Genomic DNA, 24,514 nt, shown 5'->3' on the forward strand with positions numbered 1-24,514 from the left:
CTTACAAATGAAAGGTATTATTGTTATTAAACAATGCCAAAAAATGTACACAACTGTGTAAATAAGATATTTCCCTTACTTTATTTTTGCACCTCTGACTGGACAAACTATGACATAATTAAATGTGATCCAATCCAATCGACTGTGGAATCACCTCTCATGGTAATAATACTGGTCATAGATGTTACAGATGTTCAAAACGCTGTTGTGTCCAACCACCAATGGAAATTAAAAACTGTTCTGAAAGGATAGTGCATGATAAATATCTGAGACATAAAGAAAGTGGTTTCAACTAGGGTCCAGTTCATGAAAGTAAGAAGCTGTGAATACGAACCTTTCAACCTTTCTGAATCAGTAAACATAGTTAAAGGTGTGGCATGACCTATATTAGTTCAGTATCTGTTCAGCATGAATGATTTGATCACTGCAGGACGCAGCTTCATTAGCAGCAAGTCCAAATCTGAGGGAGAGAGTTTACCATCCTGGGAGCTCAGATCAGATCAGAGAATGCTCCAGTTAGAAAGCGGCTTCAGGGCACGGCTCAGCCAGCCTTAACGGATCAGTCCAAATGGACAAGTATTTTGTGTCTGCACTCGGTGATGAAGCACGGCCATCCACATGCACAGAGCTACTTTTTAATGTGTTCATTTGTGTCTACATGTGATTAGTAAAAAGTAAGGATTATTGTGCCAATAGAGTAATCTATTCTTTCTTAAATTAATAATTTGGTGATTATTGTATTCTATAAGAAAAAAAATGAGATATGCATTCAGGTTATATTTTGGCATGAACATCGTCACATTTACATGTACTGAATGTTAGAATAAAATACATTGTACATACACTAGTGCATCTCAACATATTAGAACATCATGGAAAAAACGTTTAGCAGTACCTAAGAAAGAGATATTTTAATATATTCTAGACTCATAACACAAAGTAAAATATTTCAAGTCTCTTTAAAAAAATATTAAGGCTTATAGTGCATGAAAATATTAAAGCAAGTGTCTCAAAATTTTAGAATATTCCCTAGGATCAAAATAAAAAGGATTTATAAGACAGAAATGTCCACCTTCCTAAAACTACATTCATTTACACACTCAGCACTTGGCTGGGGCTCCTTTGCCACCACGGCATGGATCAGATCTGCAATGCTGAGGTGTTATTGAAGCACAGGTTGCTGTGACTGTGGCCTTCAGCTCCTCTGTATTTCTGGGTCGAGTGTTTCCTCTCTTCCCACTGACAGTACCCCACATACAGTTCTCTGGGTTCAAGCACCGTAATGTTATGGTCAGCAAACCATTTGGTAGTTCTGGCCCTGTGAGCACGTGTCCTGTTGGAAAATGGAATCAGCATCTCCATGGAGCTGGTCAGCAGATGGAAGCATGGTAGCATAGATAAAAGCCACTGGACCAATGACATCCAATGATATGGCCCCACAAATAATCACAGGCTGCAGAAACTTCACACTGGACTTCAACCATCTGGGATTTTGTGCCTTCACTGTTTCCTCCAGGCACTAGGATCTTGATTTCCCAATAAAATGCCAAATTTAATTTCATCTGAAAAGAGGACTGTGGACCACAGTGCAGTTCTTTCTCCACTTGGTCCTGATAAGAAGCTTCTGACATTGTCCCTGGTTCAGGAGTGGCTTGGTAAGAGCACTGTAGCTCCTTTCCAGAAGACGTCTCACTAACACCAGCCTCAGTCCTAGAGAAGCTCTCTTAAGTTCTTGAAATGCCGTTTCTTGACAATCCTCTCTAGGCTGCGACCATCCCTGTTGGTTGTGCACCTTTTCCTACCAACTGGAAGCCAACCACTCATAATTCATAACCATCAAAATTAAAACAAAAAAGGCTTGAAACATTTCTCTTTGTGTATTAAGTCTAGAATGTATTCAGTTTTTACTGTCTCAAATAACTGATGGAAATTTTTTAGCTTTTTTCACAATTTTCTCATTTTTGAGAGGCACCAACCTATTTGTTTTAGCATCAGCCTCCAACATCCCATAATCCTACAAACAAACTGGGAGCTGGGTGGAGGTAAGCAGGCAAATGGAGAAGGTGATGGGTGCTTGCAATGGTGGGTGGGTGGGTGGCATGGGGCACTGACCTTGAAACTACAGAGCTGCATCAGCATAATGACCAGTCAACCCAAAGCAGACCAAAACCTGAAGGAAGTGGGAGGAGAAGGGCGGCGTGTTACAAAACCACAGAAACAAAAAGCAAAGGCAGTGAATGTTGCAGGTGAAAGTCAAGTATGGCATTTGTTCATTCTCACATTAGAGGAAAAAAACATTAACATCATCATCATAGCCCTCCTTTCATACTTCATCCTTGTCAGATAAAATATGAATAATTGAGAGGGAGGAGAAGCACAGACAGACAAACAAGAGGAAAGACAAAGACATGGTGACGTCACAGAAACATGGACACTGATACATAGCAGGAAACAGACAGCAGCACACACAGACACATCTCATCAGTTTTCATGAGCATCTATGAATGATCACGTGGTCTGTGTTGTTGGAGCGCAGAGAAAAGCCTGCAAAGTAAGAAAACATTAGCAGGAAACCTAGTTCAGTGAACGCTGCGCTCACTGTGGTAGTCATCGATAGGAAGACTTTAACCCGGAGCTAACCATGCATCAGGGGACTGTGAAAACAATTTACAAGTTAAAACAGAACAGCTCCACATTTCAGAATGAACACAGTCAGCACCTCCACAGCATTAACAGGTCATACACAGCTACTAGTCTAGATTCTGTTTTGTCCAGTGTTTTCTGGAGCAGAACTGCCTACTGTCCTCCACCATGCTCCCTCCCAGCAGCACTTCACAGCTATCACTGAACAGGACTTCTACACCTTTATTCCTGCACACACTTTCATCTGGCAGGCTGCCACTTCACCCTGTAAGGTCAAGCCTCACTTGTTGTGCTATCAGTGCTGCTGGAAAGCTGCTTTTAAGACACGAAAAGAATACTTCCTACTGCCTCATATTAAAAGGACTACGGCAAGGAAACTAGAGGAGTCTTCCTGTAGTTTTCTTACTGTGAGGCAGCAACATGAAGAGAACTCTGGCTGTGACAGGGGGCCACATTCAACCCGATTTATCTGAAGTGTTCTAGACCAGTAAAATCATAACATGATAACCTGTAGATAACCACAACTCCCAATATTTCCCTTTGTTTTAGTGCAAAAAAATACACATTTAAGGAATTATCTTATACAAAACATTATGAACAACCTCTAATTTCATAAGAAAAATGAGTGAAATTTCAGCACTATTATGCCTCAGTTTATTATTTCCACATTACAACTTCCAGATCACAGAGTGTCTACAAAGGAACACAACATTTAGTCACCTGGAACTGAACCACAGAGGATTTCACTTTATGATCAAAATGACAAAAGTCAGACAAAAAAAGACGAAAAACAAGACAAAATGTTACAAAAATGAGATGCAAAACAACAAAAAAAAATGAGACAAATGACACAAAATAAACGAGACAAAAAATTAGACAAAAGAGCAAAGCAACACAAAAATGGACAAATGACAAAAATGAGACAAAAAATGACACAAACAAGACCAAAAATTTAAAAAAAAAGTGAGAAACAAAATGACAAAAAAAGTAGTGGAACAACACAAGCAAGATAAAAAACAACACAAAATGATACAAACGACACACAAAACAAATAAAGCAAGAAAAAGACAAAATGTTACAAAATGAGACAAAATGACAAAAGAACAATGAACAGTCTAGTATTTTACTTTTTGATCCAAACAACTTGTCATGGTCTAGAAATTATTTCAAATTTAAACTTCTACAATTTTACAATCTGCAATTAATGTCTTCTCTGAAATTTTTACACTTTACAAAGTCGTCCTGAGGGCCGGACTGGATCCTCTGGTGGGCTGGTTTTGGCCCGCTGGCCTCATGTCTGACACCCCTGCATTAGACAGTAAAGCCTACATTTGGAGCCTACCTTGCTTTTGTTCATGACATTAAATAATACAGCTTGAATCTGACCTATTCTAAGTTCTGCTTCCAAACCTGAAACAATGAAATCGTGTGTTGTGCGTTCTCACATCGAGGAGAGTGAAAAATTCACTCTCCTCCATTCCAAACTGAATGCAAGAAACATTCAACACTGCATCATCCTGTCGGTTATAATTTCTTACTGTCCCTTCTGTATTCCTCTAAAACAGCAGCTCACAATTAACTAATATAGGAGGAGGGAGTACGAATGTACTGACATAAACGGTGCACTATGTGACACATACATGCAAATAGGTAAGAGTACAGGCACGTACAAATACTATATCACCTCCTGTTTCACGTTCAAATCCCTCCAGTCCTCATTAGCTCCATAGCAGCGTATTAGTCTGGTGCCTTAGCTGGCTACACTAACACATGCATCGTAATCTCCGGGGAAATATCCCCACTTGTCCTTCCTGCTTGTTCTGACACTTCCGTAATTAACTGGTATAATCGCATTCAAGATGACATGATTATTAGTTCAGTGCACGTGTAAAGCAGGCGGTATGGGTGAGACTGGAAGCCTCTGCTGGCATGAACTGATCCAGCACTGTGACTCACTACTGGAAGGTCAGGTTCAATGTTTACCTGCAGTAAGGAGGAACAGTGGCTTTGATCGAATCTTAATCTATATCTATATCAAGGATGTCCAAAACCGGCCCACCAGAGGGTCCAATCCGGCCCACAGGACGACTTTTCAAAGTGTAAAAATCACAGAGAACAAATTAACTGCAAATTGTTAATTTGTAAAACTATAGATTTGAAATAATTTCTAGACGAGCTGTTATGATCATAGAGTAAAATACCAGAGATTTCATTGTTCTTTTGACATTTTGTGTCTCATTTTTGTAATATTTTGTCCTGTTTTTGTCTTGTTTTACGTGTTGTTTCTCGTTTATGCTGTTTTGTGTTTTCTTTCTGTCTCGCTTGTGTTTTTTGTCTTATTTTTGTCATTTTGTGTTTCGCTTTATTCATCGTTTTGGAATATTTTTGTCTCGCTTGTGTTGCTTGTATATTTTTTTGTTTTTTTCTCGCTTTAGTAATTTTTTTGTCTTGTGTCATTTGTGTCTTTTTTGTCTTGCTTGTGTCGTTTGTCCTTTTTGTCGCTTTGTAAGTTTTTGTCAATTTTTTTGTCTCCTTTTGTTTATTTCCATGTTGTTTGTCTCACTTTGTTTCTTGCTTTTGTCATTTTGTGTCTCATTTTGTCTCATTTTTGTAATATGCTGTCTTGCTTTTGTTGTTTTTTGTCTTTCTTTGATCATAAAATAAAATCCTCCATGGTTCAGTTCCAGGTGACTAAATGTTGTGTTCCTTTGTGGACACTCTGTGATCTGGAAGTTGTAATGTGGAAATGATAAACTGAGGATGAATGTTCATGAAATTGAATTTAATTTTCTTTAGAAATTTCAGGCTGTTCATAATGTTTTGTAAAAGATAATTCCTTTAATGTGAACATTTTCAGAATGTACATTTTTTGCACTGAAACAAAGGAACCATTAGGAGTTGTGGTTATTTATAGCTTATTATGCTGTAATTTAACTGGGCCGGTCCACTGGAGATCAAACTGGACTGAATGTGGAACCTGAACTAAGATGAGTTTGACTCCCCTGCATTATATGCACATTAAATGTTGGAGCTTTTCCTGAAAAAGACACTGAAGTGATCTTACCATCACCGGTAAATGGATCCTTTAGTAGTGTTACCGTATAGTGGCCAGTGGTGGCAGACAATCAACACAAGAAGCTGAACAGTGTGGATGTTTTCTCTGCACTGAACACTAAAGTAACAACAAGGCTCTAAGACAGACATTGTGACCAACCGTGCCAATAAGCAGGTCAAACAAGTGGACAAAACTAACTTCCAGTTATTTTTACAACACTGGAAACATGCAGCTGTCCATGTCCTTCACACAGTATCCTGGTCTCTGTCTCTGAGGCTCCAGTTAGACGTTCCTGCACCCACTGGGAGGAGACACCAGAGGGCTTAAAGTCTGGAAACGACTAAAGCTTTTGTCACTAAAGTGCTTTTTCTTATATAAACCTACAACCACAGCTGTTTCTTTTTTTAGAGAAGAGAGAGAGGTCAGCTTCACGTTATTTCTGTAGAAGCCAGGATAATTTACACCGCCTCCTACTTCATGTTCTATTTCTATTTTTCTATTTTATTTTTTCCATTACTTTAACTACTTGTTTTGAGTCTGGTACTCTTTTAGTTTGTATGTGTAGGAGGGATAGGGGGTATTCTGAATCTTGTGTTTGCTTGTTAAATTAGAAAATTTGAAAAATATTCAAAAAATGAAAGTAAAGATATAAAATTTTGCACTTCAGTATGTTAATCTCTCAGTCAGATGACACACGTGAATATAGCTGTTCACTTACAACCGAATAATGTCTTAACAACGATTATGAAAGCCCTGAAATAATGAGAAATGAAAAAAGTGTTTGTGTTCCACATGTATGAATAGTTTTTTTTCTTCCTGGAGAGAGGAAAGACGACCGTTAAATTCCCTTGCAGAAATTCCTGTTATATTTATTGTGACGGGGAAAGGGGAGGGAGTTTAAAGAGGTGTTGCTGGAGGTGCAGACCTTTTGGATCATTTGTGTAACATCATTTTATTATTATGGTTGTGACAATAATATATTTTTTACTCCAAAAATGTTTATTCTTCTACTGTTTTTTTACTATGTTAAATCAAAGTGAATCTCCTAAATCTTGAGACACCCCTTATCTAAGCTACAGGCATTTCCCCTGCGCATTACAACTGTTCAGTATTCATTTCTGGTGCCAGAAGACACAGTCTGTGCTGGAAAACCATGCATGAAGCTCCCATATAGCACATACTGTACACTGTGTTCCATAGTGTAAAGTATGGAAGTGTCAGATCATCATATTTTACAGTGTGCCAGGAAAGGCTTGGCTGGTTTCCCGTTGTAGCAGGCAGAACAACAGCAGGGCTAACGAGCTGCATGCATTTCCCTTAAACCCTGGAGAAGTTACAAATGTGGATGTTAATGATTTTCATGAAGAGTGACGATTAGAAAGGAGCAGATTTACAGATGTTAACGTATCATGAGCTTAGCTGGCTCTCCTGCTATTTCTGTTGCACTGGAAGCTCAGTGGGTTCATTGCTTCAATCAAACATGGTGCCTTTTCATAACATTTGCTCTTTTTTAATTTAAATGTTGGTTTGAACGTATTGTGAACATTTTCCCTATTTAAAAATCAAATCATTTAATAAAATACTTCAAAATCATTGCATGTCTCTTGTTTTATTTCACTCACAGAGCAGCGATGTCACAATGCTAATGTTAGCCTTCATATAAATAAAACATAAAAGCTAAATTATACCTAAGCCTTTATGAAAACAATACGACTGAAGGCAAACTAGAATTCCTGTATGGAAAAAGTTGGTAAATGCTCCAGCAGTGGGCAGTGCAGACTGGTTCCATCCATAGTGAAGATTTGGTACAAAGCACCACAACATTGTTTGACTTTTAGAATACTGCAGATATTTTTCTCATTTTCTTTTTTCCTTAAATTTGCATACTGAGTAGAGCAGGCTACATTTTGCCCACATCAGGTGATGCTTTACGAGAGCACAAATGAAAAAAAAGTGGGTTTGCTTTAGCTCCACTGTGTCCCATTTATTAGGCACCTTCACGTGTCGTGGATAAAATGCTGCTTTTTAAAATGCAAGCCTTCACAGAGAGAAACAGCATTGCTTTACAACTGAACTGATTCTTTATGGGTCAGCTTTTGTCAAAGACAGTAAATAAGGGGCTTGTTAGCTAGACCTACAGCCTCCAGCACGACATGAAACCTCACAGAGGATATGCAATTCTGAAAAGAAATGAGCTCCCAGAATCACTCTTCACAAGCAGATCTGTCACAGCAGAGGAGGTGGGAGTGTGAAGCTAGGTGGCGTCATTGTTTACAACCAAGCAGCAGCCACCAAAGCCGGGTGTGAAGTAAATGCAGGAAGGCCTTATGGCTGTTTGGTGCTGGCAGCAGAAAACTGTCACTGCAGAATAATTCAGTATGAAATGATCCCACAGAAAACAGTCACAGCTGACCGACCCAAAACGTTTTCCACATGAACTAAGGGTCTAAGTAGTTCACTTACTTCATCTAATAGCATTTATCATATTTCACAAAGACATATTATCACCTATCAAATTAGCACAACGATGAAGCAACGACTTTTAGACACTAACTGCATCGGCTACAGTAAGTTCATGGTCCCATACTGCCCTGTAATAAAACCAGCCAGACAGCCAGAAACGCAAACATCATCATTCCTCTGGTCCACAGGTGTCAGACATGCAGGACACGGGCCAAAACCGACCCTCCAGAGGTTCCAATCTGGCCCACAGGACAACTTTTTAAAGTGGAAAAATTATAACCTTGCCAGCAAGTTGATTTCTCGCGATATTTGTGAGTTCACAGATGCTGCTATTAAGTCAGTTTTAGCTGAATCTCGTATCGCTTCTTTGAAGGAAGAACAACGAGAGGCGCTTTGCGCATTTCTGGATGGTAAAGATGTTTGTGCTTTTTTACCCACGGGTTTTGCTAAGAGTTTAATCTACCAATTGGCTCCGCTTGTTGTGAAGATCCCGCGATTGGCTAAAAACAAACCTGTCAGAGGCGGGACATACTGTTGCATTGTCCAATCCGTGCCTCTTTCCTCCGAGCAGATTTACATGGAGCGGTCCCAGATTGATATTGTGGAGTACTATCAAGTACTACACAATTATTAATCTGGCTATTGCCAGGTTAGAAAAATGACACAGAAGACATTAACTAACTGTACATTAAAATGATGAATTCATAATCATTTCTGGACCATGATAAGTTGTTTTGATCATAAAATAAAATACTGTATTACTGACTGTTCTTTTGTCATTTTCTGTCTCATTTTGTCATGTTTTTGTTATTGTTTTCCTTTTTGTCTGACTTGTCATTTGTCTCATGTTTTTGTCGTTTTGTGTTTCCTGTTTGTCTCGCTTGTGTTTTTGTCTGATTTTTGTCATTAGGGTCCGAGCACCGAGGGTGCGAAGGACAGGCGGTGCCAGGGTACCGACTGTCCAAGGCACCAGCGGTGCCAAGGACCCTATTGAAACCCTAGGGTTTATTAGGGTCCGAGCACCGAGGGTGCGAAGGACAGGCGGTGCCAGGGCACCGACTGTCCAAGGCACCAGCGGTGCCAAGGACCCTATTGAAACCCTAGGGTTTATTATTATTATTATTATTATTATTATTATTTTTTTTTTTCTCCCGTAAAGTAAATTGGCTTTTTGGCGGCCTTATCATACTCCAAAACGCGTGAAATTTGGCATGCACATCAGGACTGGCGAAAAATTTGATATTTTATGGGAGTTGCGCATGTGCGTGGCAAAATGGCTCTATAGCGCCACCTGCAAACTTGAAAAAGTAGTCATTAGGCCAACTGCCACAATGTTTCATGTACAGCTACAATATTTGGTGGGCATATGCAGAACATCTGGACACACCAAAAAGTCAATTACAGCCACGCCCTAAACCCAACAGGAAGTCGGCCACCTTCAATTTGCTGTAAATTTTTCAAACTTAATCGCTCCTCGGGAAATGACTTGCCTTTTTGGCGGCCTTATCATGAACCAAAACGCGTGAAATTTGGCGTGCACATCAGGACTGGCGAAAAATTTGATATTTTATGGGAGTTGCGCATATGTGTGAAAAAATGGCTCTATAGCGCCACCTGCAAAATTGAAACAGTGGTCATTAGGCCAACTTCCACAATGTTTTATTTACAGCTACAATATTTGGTGGGCATATGCACCACATCAGGACACACCAAAAAGTCAATCACAGCCACACCCTAAACCCAACAGGAAGTCGGCCATCTTGAATTTGCTGTACATTTGTCAAAATTTATAGCTCCTAGTGGATAAGTCTGAGAGAACTGAAATTTGGCCAGTACATGCACCAGACCTTTCTGATGAAAAGTTATCAAAAACTCAACCAGAAGCCAAAAGGTGTGGCCATGGCGGAGCCTCAAACAACTGATCCTTCGCCATGAAACAGGAAGTGGTGTCTAATTCTTCTCAACATGCTCCAATCTGCCTGAAACTTTACATGTATGATGACAGTCCTGTCCTGATGTCATCCACATAGGGATATTCATTGACAGTCATAGCGCCACCTTGTGGTTTCAGGAAATAGACATCTTTTACACTTTCATGCCCTATTGTTACCCGGTTGATCATATTCACTTCAAATGCAGTGACAACAGCCTAAACACATTGATGATGCATCCCAGTGAAAATGGTGACTTGTCATCAAAGGGCGTGTCTGTGGCGGCCAAACCAATTTCGATGTTTCGCCATGAAAATTTAACGATTCATATCTCAGCTGAACAACATCCTATCTGCCTCAGACTTCACATGCTGGATACCAGGTCCAGTCTGAACACATCCACACTCATAAATTTTGAAAAAGTCATAGCGCCACCTGTTGGTAATAGTAAGTTTAAGGCCTTATATTTTCAGGTACAATGGCCCCAAACTTGGTGATATCATGCTGGAAATTGGTCAGTCGAGTCTTCACCTCTTGACAATCACACACTGTGAAGGGTGTGACATTTCATGTAACGCTGTTGCCGTAGCAACCAAATATCGCCATGAAAAACAAAGCCCTTTCTGACAGGTTAGGAATACTCCAATGCTCACAAAAATTACCACACACATCACCATTGACCCAAGGAACAACACTGTATGCATCTCGGGACTGCACATGCTATAGCGCCCCCTACAGTATTTTTAACAAACAGCCCCCCCAGCACGTTTCACCTACATCCATGAAATTTGGGAGGCTTATAGAGCACATCAGGACGCACAAAAAAGCCTCTTGGAGCCATGTCCTAAACCCAACAGGAAGTCGGCCATCTTGGATTAATTGTGAGATTTTTGATGATTTTTCTCATTTTTGAGAGTTAATACCGCCGAGGGGATAATTCCAGGAGACCTGAAATTTTGTCAGTCCACACAGCAGGACTTGGTGATGAAAAGTTATCAAAAGTTTAACCAGAAGCCAAATGGCGTGGCCATGGCGACCATCAGCGTTTTGATGCTTCGCCATGAAACATCAACTGCTGTATAACTCTCCTCTGCATGCTCCAATCTGCCTCAAACTTTCCATGTGTGATCACAATCCAATCCTGATCACATCTACAGGCCAACAGACACTCTCAGTCGCAGCGCCACCTGATGGAGGGACAGTAAATGCTGTATAACTGGCCTCTACATGATCAAATCAGCCTGAAACTTTTCATGAGTGATCAGAGTCCAACCCTCATCACATCCACTGTATGAAATACACTCTGAGTTACAGCGCCACCTGGTGGATAGACAGGAAATGCTCTATAACTGCTCTGAACATGCTACAGTCTGGCTGAAATTTTAAGTGTATGATTGGACTCTGGTCCAGATACGATTCAGAGGCCGACATACACTCTCAGTCACAGCGCCACCTGGTGGACGTGCGTGGATTCACGACCAGCGTGGATGCGAGGACCCGTCCATCGCTGCTTGCAGCTTTAATTATTATTATTATTATTATTTTTATTTTTATTTTTTTTCTCCCGTAAAGTAAATTGGCTTTTTGGCGGCCTTATCATACTTCAAAACGCGTGAAATTTGGCATGCACATCAGGACTGGCGAAAAATTTGATATTTTATGGGAGTTGCGCATGTGCGTGGCAAAATGGCTCTATAGCGCCACCTGCAAAGTTGAAAAAGTAGTCATTAGGCCAACTGCCACAGTGTTTCATGTACAGCTACAATATTTGGTGGGCATATGCAGAACATCTGGACACACCAAAAAGTCAATTACAGCCACGCCCTAAACCCAACAGGAAGTCGGCCATCTTCAATTTGCTGTAAATTTTTCAAACTTAATCGCTCCTCGGGAAATGACTTGCCTTTTTGGCGGCCTTATCATGAACCAAAACGCGTGAAATTTGGCGTGCACATCAGGACTGCCGAAAAATTTGATATTTTATGGGAGTTGCGCATATGTGTGGAAAAATGGCTCTATAGCGCCACCTGCAAAATTGAAAAAGTGGTCATTAGGCCAACTTCCACAATGTTTTATTTACAGCTACAATATTTGGTGGGCATATGCACCACATCAGGACACACCAAAAAGTCAATCACAGCCACACCCTAAACCCAACAGGAAGTCGGCCATCTTGAATTTGCTGTACATTTGTCAAAATTTATAGCTCCTAGTGGATAAGTCTGAGAGAACTGAAATTTGGCCAGTACATGCACCAGACCTTTCTGATGAAAAGTTATCAAAAACTCAACCAGAAGCCAAAAGGTGTGGCCATGGCGGAGCCTCAAACAACTGATCCTTCGCCATGAAACAGGAATTGGTGTCTAATTCTTCTCAACATGCTCCAATCTGCCTGAAACTTTACATGTATGATGACAGTCCTGTCCTGATGTCATCCACATAGGGATATTCATTGACAGTCATAGCGCCACCTTGTGGTTTCAGGAAATAGACATCTTTTACACTTTCATGCCCTATTGTTACCCAGTTGATCATATTCACTTCAAATGCAGTGACAACAGCCTAAACACATTGATGATGCATCCCAGTGAAAATGGTGACTTGTCATCAAAGGGCGTGTCTGTGGCGGCCAAACCAATTTCGATGTTTCGCCATGAAAATTTAACGATTCATATCTCAGCTGAACAACATCCTATCTGCCTCAGACTTCACATGCTGGATACCAGGTCCAGTCTGAACACATCCACACTCATAAATTTTGAAAAAGTCATAGCGCCACCTGTTGGTAATAGTAAGTATAAGGCCTTATATTTTCAGGTACAATGGCCCCAAACTTGGTGATATCATGCTGGAAATTGGTCAGTCGAGTCTTCACCTCTTGACAATCACACACTGTGAAGGGTGTGACATTTCATGCAACGCTGTTGCCGTAGCAACCAAATATCGCCATGAAAAACAAAGCCCTTTCTGACAGGTTAGGAATACTCCAATGCTCACAAAAATTACCACACACATCACCATTGACCCAAGGAACAACACTGTATGCATCTCGGCACTGCACATGCTATAGCGCCCCCTACAGTATTTTTAACAAACAGCCCCCCCAGCACGTTTCACCTACATCCATGAAATTTGGGAGGCTTATAGAGCACATCAGGACGCACAAAAAAGCCTCTTGGAGCCATGTCCTAAACCCAACAGGAAGTCGGCCATCTTGGATTAATTGTGAGATTTTTGATGATTTTTCTCATTTTTGAGAGTTAATACCTCCTAGGGGATAATTCCAGGAGACCTGAAATTTTGTCAGTCCACACAGCAGGACTTGGTTTGGAAAAGTTATCAAAAGTTTAACCAGAAGCCAAATGGCGTGGCCATGGCGACCATTGGCGTTTTGATGCTTCGCCATGAAACATCAACTGCTGTATAACTCTCCTCTGCATGCTCCAATCTGCCTCAAACTTTCCATGTGTGATCACAATCCAATCCTGATCACATCTACAGGCCAACAGACACTCTCAGTCGCAGCGCCACCTGATGGAGGGACAGTAAATGCTGTATAACTGGCCTCTACATGATCAAATCAGCCTGAAACTTTTCATGAGTGATCAGAGTCCAACCCTCATGACATCCACTGTTTGAAATACACTCTGAGTTACAGCGCCACCTGGTGGTGGATGGGCAGGAAATGCTGTATAACTAGTCTGAACATGCTCCAATCTGGCTGAAATTTTACGTGTGATTAAACTCTGGTCCAGATGTGATTCAGAGGCCGACACACACTCTCAGTCACAGTGCCACCTGGTGAACGTGCATGGATTCGCCGACCAGCGTGGATGCGAGGACCCGTCCATCGCTGCTTGCAGCTTTAATTATTATTATTATTATTTTTTTTTTTTTTCTCCCGTAAAGTAAATTGGCTTTTTGGCGGCCTTATCATACTCCAAAACGCGTGAAATTTGGCATGCACATCAGGACTGGCGAAAAATTTGATATTTTATGGGAGTTGCGCATGTGCGTGGCAAAATGGCTCTATAGCGCCACCTGCAAACTTGAAAAAGTAGTCATTAGGCCAACTGCCACAATGTTTCATGTACAGCTACAATATTTGGTGGGCATATGCAGAACATCTGGACACACCAAAAAGTCAATTACAGCCACGCCCTAAACCCAACAGGAAGTCGGCCACCTTCAATTTGCTGTAAATTTTTCAAACTTAATCGCTCCTCGGGAAATGAATTGCCTTTTTGGCGGCCTTATCATGAACCAAAACGCGTGAAATTTGGCGTGCACATCAGGACTGGCGAAAAATTTGATATTTTATGGGAGTTGCGCATATGTGTGAAAAAATGGCTCTATAGCGCCACCTGCAAAATTGAAACAGTGGTCATTAGGCCAACTTCCACAATGTTTTATTTACAGCTACAATATTTGGTGGGCATATGCACCACATCAGGACACACCAAAAAGTCAATCACAGCCACACCCTAAACCCAACAGGAAGTCGGCCATCTTGAATTTGCTGTACATTTGTCAAAATTTATAGCTCCTAGTGGATAAGTCTGAGAGAACTGAAATTTGGCCAGTACATGCACCAGACCTTTCTGATGAAAAGTTATCAAAAACTCAACCAGAAGCCAAAAGGTGTGGCCATGGCGGAGCCTCAAACAACTGATCCTTCGCCATGAAACAGGAATTGGTGTCTAATTCTTCTCAACATGCTCCAATCTGCCTGAAACTTTACATGTATGATGACAGTCCTGTCCTGATGTCATCCACATAGGGATATTCATTGACAGTCATAGCGCCACCTTGTGGTTTCAGGAAATAGACATCTTTTACACTTTCATGCCCTATTGTTACCCGGTTGATCATATTCACTTCAAATGCAGTGACAACAGCCTAAACACATTGATGATGCATCCCAGTGAAAATGGTGACTTGTCATCAAAGGGCGTGTCTGTGGCGGCCAAACCAATTTCGATGTTTCGCCATGAAAATTTAACGATTCATATCTCAGCTGAACAACATCCTATCTGCCTCAGACTTCACATGCTGGATACCAGGTCCAGTCTGAACACATCCACACTCATAAATTTTGAAAAAGTCATAGCGCCACCTGTTGGTAATAGTAAGTTTAAGGCCTTATATTTTCAGGTACAATGGCCCCAAACTTGGTGATATCATGCTGGAAATTGGTCAGTCGAGTCTTCACCTCTTGACAATCACACACTGTGAAGGGTGTGACATTTCATGTAACGCTGTTGCCGTAGCAACCAAATATCGCCATGAAAAACAAAGCCCTTTCTGACAGGTTAGGAATACTCCAATGCTCACAAAAATTACCACACACATCACCATTGACCCAAGGAACAACACTGTATGCATCTCGGCACTGCACATGCTATAGCGCCCCCTACAGTATTTTTAACAAACAGCCCCCCCAGCACGTTTCACCTACATTCATGAAATTTGGGAGGCTTATAGAGCACATCAGGACGCACAAAAAAGCCTCTTGGAGCCATGTCCTAAACCCAACAGGAAGTCGGCCATCTTGGATTAATTGTGAGATTTTTGATGATTTTTCTCATTTTTGAGAGTTAATACCTCCTAGGGGATAATTCCAGGAGACCTGAAATTTTGTCAGTCCACACAGCAGGACTTGGTTTGGAAAAGTTATCAAAAGTTTAACCAGAAGCCAAATGGCGTGGCCATGGCGACCATCAGCGTTTTGATGCTTCGCCATGAAACATCAACTGCTGTATAACTCTCCTCTGCATGCTCCAATCTGCCTCAAACTTTCCATGTGTGATCACAATCCAATCCTGATCACATCTACAGGCCAACAGACACTCTCAGTCGCAGCGCCACCTGATGGAGGGACAGTAAATGCTGTATAACTGGCCTCTACATGATCAAATCAGCCTGAAACTTTTCATGAGTGATCAGAGTCCAACCCTCATCACATCCACTGTGTGAAATACACTCTGAGTTACAGCGCCACCTGGTGGATAGACAGGAAATGCTCTATAACTGCTCTGAACATGCTACAGTCTGGCTGAAATTTTAAATGTATGATTGGACTCTGGTCCAGATGCGATTCAGAGGCCGACATACACTCTCAGTCACAGCGCCACCTGGTGGACGTGCGTGGATTCACGACCAGCGTGGATGCGAGGACCCGTCCATCGCTGCTTGCAGCTTTAATTTTTTGTTTTGTTTTATTTGTCGTTTTGATTGTCGTTTTTGTGTTTTTGTGTTTTTTTGTCTCACTCGTCTTGTTTTTGGCTATTTTTTTTGTCACTTTATTACTTTTTTAATTTCTTTTTTTGGTTTTGATTCATGTTGTTCGGCCCACTTCCCATCAGACTGGGCTGAATGCGGCCCTGATCTAAGACCAGTTTGACACCCCTGATCCAGTCCACCTCGATGTGACACACAGATGAGGGAGGGTGCTTTTTTGACTGATATGAAGACACAGTTAAACACCATTTCTTGTTCATTTTTTAATGAAGTGTTAATATCAGATACATTTCGCTGCCATTTATAGATCCAGGTTCCTCCATCAGATGACCCTGGGGAGTCTCCTAAGGGTTTCACAGTATGTGCGATCCAATTTCACCACCAGAGATTTGTATGCTTTATTATTTGCGGCTAGCGTAGCCTGGAGCCTGCAGCATAGGTCCGCTGATCTCACTTCTTTCAAACTCCAGATCCAACTGATGTTAACTCCACTGACATCAACTGAGGACGTTTATCTAACTTAGCGCGGATCAAAACTGTATAAAACCGCAAGGATCTCCTGAGGCAGCACACTGTTGGCTCTGTGTATTCTAATGTGTTCAGTTTCTAATTTAAGGACTTGTGCTCATTTCATTCATGAAAGGAATCTGAATAAATCCAATCATCCCTTAAGGTTACTGGGATCTTACACTATTTTTGACCACACAATATGGACCTACAATATTTTCACTATATGAAAAGAAAACATCCTCTAATGTTTGAGGATATACATTAAACTCATCCTCATAAATAAGCCCGGTTTATACAGTGTGTGTGTATGTATGTATATATATATATATATATATATATATATACACACACACACATACAGTTTTAGACCCAAAGCAGCAAAGGAATTCTAGAAGCAGACATGCTGAAGCTAGCCTGCTATCTGCAATTTGTTACTATGACAACCAGGATCCAGCAAATCACGCAAGTCTAATCTCCACACAGCTGTTCTTGAATTAATGTTCCAACTTTCACAAATATTAATTATGACAAACTGAACTAGGGATCAACTGAAATGTTCATTTCAGTTTGAATGCTGATACCATTATTATTTTTTTAAATTCTTTCATGCCAATAACCGTTTTTTAAAAGCATTAAAATTTATGTAAGAAAAGCATATGTTAGCATTCAAACTGGATTTGTTCATTATCCTGCTGTACTTTGACTGAATGTATATCCACATGAAACACTATATATTTACAGTATGTGATTGCAAGAAATCTGTCATTTACAACTGGGTTTCTTCATTAATAAAGATCCCTGTAACTAAATATGAACAATACAAACAGAAGTGATGACATCTGAGTCAGTGCATCACTAGGATGCTCTCCTGTTTACTATTTATTCACTGATTGAGATCAATAATAGTTCTGTCTGCTGTTCTTCTGTTTTCTTCATCTAAGGTACACATCTTCAAGCATTATTGGTTTCCAGGCACTGTTTGAGCATAATCTTTGTCTGCCTGCTATCTTAGCCACTAGCTGACATAGCAACATAACATAGCATAAAACATACCATAATCACACTAACATAGCCTTAGCTATTAGCCACTGTGAAAGCAGCTAATGCTCTGTGGTGATGGTTGTGATTCTTCATCAGTTTTATGTTGTCTCTACTAGAGAAATGTTTTTGTCAGAACAGAGTGGTCAAAGGTAAAATCTCTTTAGGAAGATCCCCAATACTCCAGACAGCATTAGCTACAGCAGAGTCAAACTCATTCTGGTTCAGGTTCCACATTCAGCCCACTTTAACTCCAGTGGGCCGGATCAGTGAAATCACAGCATAATAACCGATAAATAACCACAACTCTAAATGTTTCCTTTGTTTTAGTGCAAAAAAGTACATCCTGAAAAATGCTCACATTTAATGAACTGTCTTTTCACAAACCATTATAAACAAACTGATTTTTTTTAAAGACAATGGAGTGCAATTTCAGCAACACTATGCTTCAGTTTATCATTTACACATTACGACTTATAGATTACAGAGTGTCTACAAAGGAACGCAACATTTAGTCACAGGAATCTGGAACTGAATGATATAGTATTTTACTTTATGTTCAAAATGACAAAAGTCAGACGATAAAGGACAAAAAAACAAGAAAAACAAAACAAAATATTACAAAAATGAGACACAAAATGACAAAAGCGAGAAACAAAATGATAAAAAAGTGGGATAAACGACACGAAATAAAATAAAAAAAGAGACAAAAGTGACAGAAGCCAGAAACAAAAAATAGACAACACAAGCATGACAAAAAAACACAAAACAGCGCAAACGATACACAAAACAACGAATAAAGCAAAAACACAAAATGAGAAAAATTAGACAAAAAACACAAGCGAGACAAAAAGGAAACACAAAATGACAAAAACGAGAAACAAAATGACTAAAACATGAGACAAATGACAAAAGTCAGACAAAAAACAAGACAAATATTTTAAAAAAATAGACACTTAATGACAACAGAACACTGAGCAATCTAGTATTTTACTTCATGATCAAAACAAATAGTCAAGGTTGAGAAATTATATAAAATTTATAGTTTTATAAATTTACAATCTGCAGTTTATGTCGTCTCTGTAATTTTTACACGTTACGACGTCATCCCGCAGGTCGGATTGGACCCGGTTTGGGCCCGCAGGCCGCATGTTTTTCAGCCCTGAGCTACAGGCTAAAAGGCACAGGAAACCTCTTAGCTGTAGCTGTAGCCTAACAGTATCAGCAAAATAAGTTTCAGCTGCACCACTTGTCAACATTTATGTTGTAGGAATGCATGTGGAAGACGGCTGTTTGTTCAAACTTCATCAGTGTCTGCTACCTCACCTTCCAAACACAACACTGCTGATTCACCAGAGATCTCACATTAGTCCCTCAGTCTACACAGAGGCTGTCAGTGGCTGGCTGCTAATGGTGACGTGGAACAGCCAATAGGACAGAGCTGTAGGTGGGATACGGCTTATGACAGCAGAGAGACATCTGCATCAGAGCCAAAGTGGCAATAATATGTCAACAAAAATAACACAAAAACTAAACACAAGCCAACAGTTTATCACTTTTGGAGCCTATACAAGGGAGAGATTCCTCATCTGAAAGCGTCTCCCAGCACAGGAACACACACTGTAATCAATACAAATGCTATGAAGAGCACTTTGAGAAGAATACAGCCAACGGCTTCTCCTAGCATTTATCTGGGCTTCTTTTCTACAGTATGACACTGTAATGTCTTTCCAGGAACACAGCGGGCTTCAGAGACTCTCTTTCTGTTCTGTTTTGGTACTAAATAGCTGAGATCATGCTCCACAATACCCCTTCCAAATACACAGCACACCATGTGAACTATAGGGCTGAAACCCACAGTTATCAGCACTATTGTTTTATTATTGTTTTTGTCGATTTGAATAAAAAAAAACACACTCCAAACACACTTTTTGTTAAATTCAGTGAATATTCCTCACAGTCCAATCTGTGTGTGCCAACAGAAATCTATACAAAGCACCATTTCCAGGAAGGTTTTGTGGTCTAAAAGGACCCAAGACTTTTCTGGCCCCACCTTAGGAACACACTGCTGGCTGACTGGAGGCTAACGTTGGGGTGTTTGTGGAGGAAGGTGCAGGTTCCCCGTCCAGCGACAGCCAATCCAGGCCAGACACTTGGAACCTTAAATTCAGCACGGTATGGTGGCTGTAGCCTCGTCATCTTCCCCTGAACATTTGGGTTTTACTTAGTTTTCTTTCCATGAACAACACTGTGATGCAATAATGTGATGTAATCAGTCACATTTCTAGTGGCAATGATAACTTTTTAATTCTGTTATCTAGAGAAAAAATAGCATGTTATTTTTCCTAGGGCCTGTACCAAACCAGCAGGTTAAAAGACGGTACACGTAACGAGATGAGGGAAAATTCCATGGAGGTGTTGAAGTAGGTGGCCAACGGATAACAAATTTAAGACATGCTGACAACATCGCCCTTGTCTGTAATTGTAGCAAGAAACTGATAATTCAATTTTCAACTCAATTTTATTTATATACCGCCAATTACATGTTAAACTGTCTCAAGACGCTTTACAGAACCCATATGGCTGAACCCCCAGATCAGCCCTAAGGCAATAGTGGCAAGGAAAAACACCCTTTAAACAGGGAAGAAACCTTCAGCAGAACCCAACTCTTTATGTGGGGGAACCATCTGCTGCTGGAAGGAGTGTTGAGAGGGACAGAGGAGGTAGACCTGCTGAGAGCAGTGAAAACCACAAGCAAAGAAAGGGGACTGTTGCTGAACACGAAAAAGACCAAAATCATGGTTGTTGATGATAGCCACAGTGATGCAGATGCAATCGTTTCTCTGGATGGTGGCGGAATAGAAGAGGTGGCAGCTTTGAGTTCTTGGGTTCAGCCATCAACGCAAAAGAGAACTACACCTAAGAGGTCAAAAGAAGATTAGCAATGACCTGAAGCATAGTGCAAACATGACCAGGCTATGGAAAAGTAAACTTCCTTCATCCCTCATGCTCAGATGAAATCAGCAGTGTTTGCAGTGGCATCACATGGCTCTGAATCCTGGACTATGAAGTCAGCAGATAAAATGAGATGGGATTCTTTTGAAATGTGGTGCTGCCACAGGATCCTGAGGATATAATGGACAGACAATAGAACAAATGCATCTGTACTCGAGGTGGCAGAAGTCGAAAAAAACGTCGCAGGCTGACATCATCGCAATGAATGACAGCTACTGTGGTCATGTCAGCAGACATCACTGCCTGGAGAAAACAATCATTCAAGGGACGGTTAGCAGAAAGAGAAGGAGAGGTAGACCTGCACACAGTTGGCTTGATGGCATCAAAGAGGTGACAGGAACTAGAGTAAATGATGGTACTCTCTCAGTGCACCCACACCACCTTATGCTACATGACTTTAGAAGAAGGCATATCTAACAGTAAAGACCATCCACCACTCATCGCCCAAATTATTCAGCAAGAATCCCAGCATCCTGCCTACACAGATGACCTACGCTGCCTTGTTAGTCCAGTTAAGACCAGCTCTGACCCAACAAGGCCTAGACTCTACCAGGCCTTTCAAGGACTCCTGCGTTGTCAATTACAGAAATATTAGCAGTAGGTCCCAAGTCCTGGGAGTTCAGAGCCGGACTGGCAGTGAATCAGACTTGTTTTAGCACACCCAAAACCCTGCTGCTGGTTCACAGATAGTGCTGTTTTAGGTAGCCGTCTAATTACCTGAGACAACAATGTGCATATTAAACACCAATGAAAATAATTACTAGCCACTGCCCTGCTCTCTAAAAATCTAATCTTCATTCAAACGTGGAAGCCTTACAGTAGAACTTGAGCTTTGGTAAATGCGATGTGTGAGTACAATTTTTCATGAAGAAGCACTACAAAAGTCTGTTTATAATGTTTCAGATTCCATGATTAATGCATAAAAAGGCTGCTGGCCTTTCTGATCAACGTCACAGAGCTGCATCTCTATAAAACAGGCTGAGTCACTCCAAGAAAAGACCCTTTTTCAATGTCAAACTGACACTCCTTTCTCTACTACAATGCATACAGAAATAATGTACCACCACAGAATAGACTGAGGATCTAACGAAATAGATCTAAACATGACAAATTTTATGTTAAAAATCAACCCCTTAAAGGGAAACAGATGTCCACTTGCTTGCAAGGGTAACATGAACAGAAATAGATAACTATTGATGATCTGTTCCTTTAATATTCATATGAATTACCTCAGTTCACCCCTGGGAGATCTGTAGTCCACTACTGCAGAGTTACAGCCAATTAAAGCAGCTATCAAGAACAACATTATCCAATGCAAACGCTGTGTGGGACACACATATGGGACAATATCCTCCTTAACTGGCATGAAACCACAGCTAGAGAAATGTGAATATTTATGAGTGTGTTAAAAATAGCTAGAGGGAAATTACTGGCATCCAGGAAAGGAGAATAACAGAAAACCATCAAAAAACTAGTTTACTATTCTCCTAAAGCTTTTAATAACTGAGCCAGTAAGAAGAAATGACAGCATAAAATAAAAGATTTATGTGAAATAATTTGTGTTTTTTCTGCATTTTTGTTGTGGCTTGTTATATAATCCACAGTATCTATAAAATGCTCTCTGGAAAATACAAGTTTTTCTCTCTTTATTGTTATTATTATTATTATTATTATTATTATTATTATTATTATTATTATTATTATTATTATAACTGGTCTGATGACATGAAAGCACAGGAACAAACGGGGTCGTGGGCTGTTCCAGTATTTAAGAGGATTTTGAGGATGGGAATCCCCACACAAAGGGAGCAGGGGAAGCCTCCTTACACTCGTAGTACATCTCCAAAAAAGAGAAAGTAGGGCGACACTGTGGGACCCCGACATGATGCCAAACACCGCTCAGGAAATTAATTCATTTACTGTTGCTGCTTACTGGCAAATGTGGAGGTTTTGCTGGTAAGATGACTCAACGTGTTCTCAGACTGAGGCAATGAAGTCCTGCTAGATATGTGCTCCATATGGCCAAACACACACACACACACACACAAAACACTGGCAATCGAATGTTCTGTTAAACGGCGTTAGCAATAAATCAGTCGACAGGATGGAGCGTATGGCACATCTGCGGGTTAGTGCGCGCTGGGCCGCTGGAGATGATGGGCTACATCAACAGCAACAATGGAGACCACCTACCTGGGATAAAATAACCTGCCGGTGGATCATTCTCCAAGGGTTCAGGGCGAGAAGTCGACGAAGTACGCTCTTATCTAATGTCCACTTAGCTCCATTTCGACGCTAAAGGGCAGGAGGAACACACATAGACGGCGTAGAGGACCAAATCACATCCTTTCCTCTATCGCTGGACCAAAATAAATGTGCGACAATACAGCATGCATGTTCCGGCCGCTGCCAAAATAAGCCACAATAAAACCTGAATCTGTGACACGATTTCCTTACCTTTCGTGAAAGATTATTGACTGGACTCCTAATAACTAAGTCTGGACACGAATTTCACCTGAATGCTGCTTTTCTTTCAATTTGGGCAAACGGAGCTAAAAGCGTGCTTTTATTTTAAAGATACCCCTCTCGGATGTGCTCGCGATAAACACGTCTAACTCGACGAAAGTGGGTACCAATGCCTCACAGCCAATCAGAAAGCGTTTTTACTGCATCGCGTGCGCAGCCTCCTCCTCCACTTCCACCTACCAACGCACTGCGTGTGGCCGACGCACACGCACGCGGTGGCACGCGCTCCCATCACTCCCTCTCGCTCTCGCGCATCGTTTTCCTCGGTGGGAGGAGACACGGTCAGCTCCTGCGCCATCACCGGAACACACCGGTTTGGTAAATGTTGCTGTCAGTGGAGACAGGCTGACACGGTGGCTCTCCGTTATTTTTACCAAGAAGCTGTCGGCTGAATAGTTTGGCTGCTTTTGGTCACTTACTGCAACTTAGAAATACAGGAGAGATCAATAACAGTAGAGAAGCTGTTCATGTAACCCAGTTTATTACCCCGCCAAGGGGTAAGATTGGTGTGTCTGTCTGTCTGGTAGTTAGTAACTTTGCTCAAAAACAGATGAACAGATTTGAATGAAATTTTCAGGGAAGGTCAGAAATGATACAAGGACCAAGTAATTAGATTTTGACAGTGATGCGGCTTAAAGCTTGTTTTATGCTTGATGTGTCTGGGAGGTCTGTGCGGACAAATTATGTCATTTTAGCAGCCACATCCCTTCATACAGCCCTTCTCAAGCGGAAAATTTCAGAGTTGTGCACTTCCAAATTTTTCTAACAACGCAGACGGAGACAAATATGGCAGAAGAACAGGAGAAATACAGGCATTTATATGATTCATCACACAGAGATTACCATGATTACCAGATTATGAACAATTCATGGCATGAAATTAAACCCTTGGTGCCTGAATTTATTTACAATTATTTTAAAGAAATGTGTTTTTTTCAGCTGGAAAGCTAATGCTAAAATAAGTGGAAATTGTTAAATTGTCTTTTACATACCGGGCTTTGCAAAAGTTCTGTTACACTTGTTGAGACATTCACGAAAATGAACACAAAATTTTTTGGTGCAATGAGATAAAACTTTTGGATGGCCACATTTC

General features: G+C 40.8%; 1 protein-coding gene across 3 annotated transcripts in view; it reads right to left on the minus strand.

Moving 5' to 3' along the window:
* LOC110970495 (E3 ubiquitin-protein ligase HECW1) overlaps positions 1-23,264 on the minus strand; it is a 148,093-nt gene extending 124,829 nt beyond the window's left edge. For 2 of the 3 annotated variants that reach the window (XM_051940343.1, XM_051940341.1), the window contains exon 1: positions 23,089-23,264. In XM_051940343.1, the coding sequence (XP_051796303.1) occupies positions 23,089-23,118 (30 nt within the window). In that variant the 5' untranslated portion in view covers positions 23,119-23,264. Of the gene's footprint in view, positions 1-2,112; positions 2,171-23,088 lie in introns of all 3 variants that reach the window. The other variant, XM_051940342.1, reaches the window with a different exon arrangement.
* Between the last annotated feature and the right edge of the window lie 1,250 nt (positions 23,265-24,514).

Source organism: Acanthochromis polyacanthus, chromosome 20 (genome assembly GCF_021347895.1).
Source record: "Acanthochromis polyacanthus isolate Apoly-LR-REF ecotype Palm Island chromosome 20, KAUST_Apoly_ChrSc, whole genome shotgun sequence".
NCBI classification, from domain to species: Eukaryota; Metazoa; Chordata; class Actinopteri; family Pomacentridae; genus Acanthochromis; species Acanthochromis polyacanthus.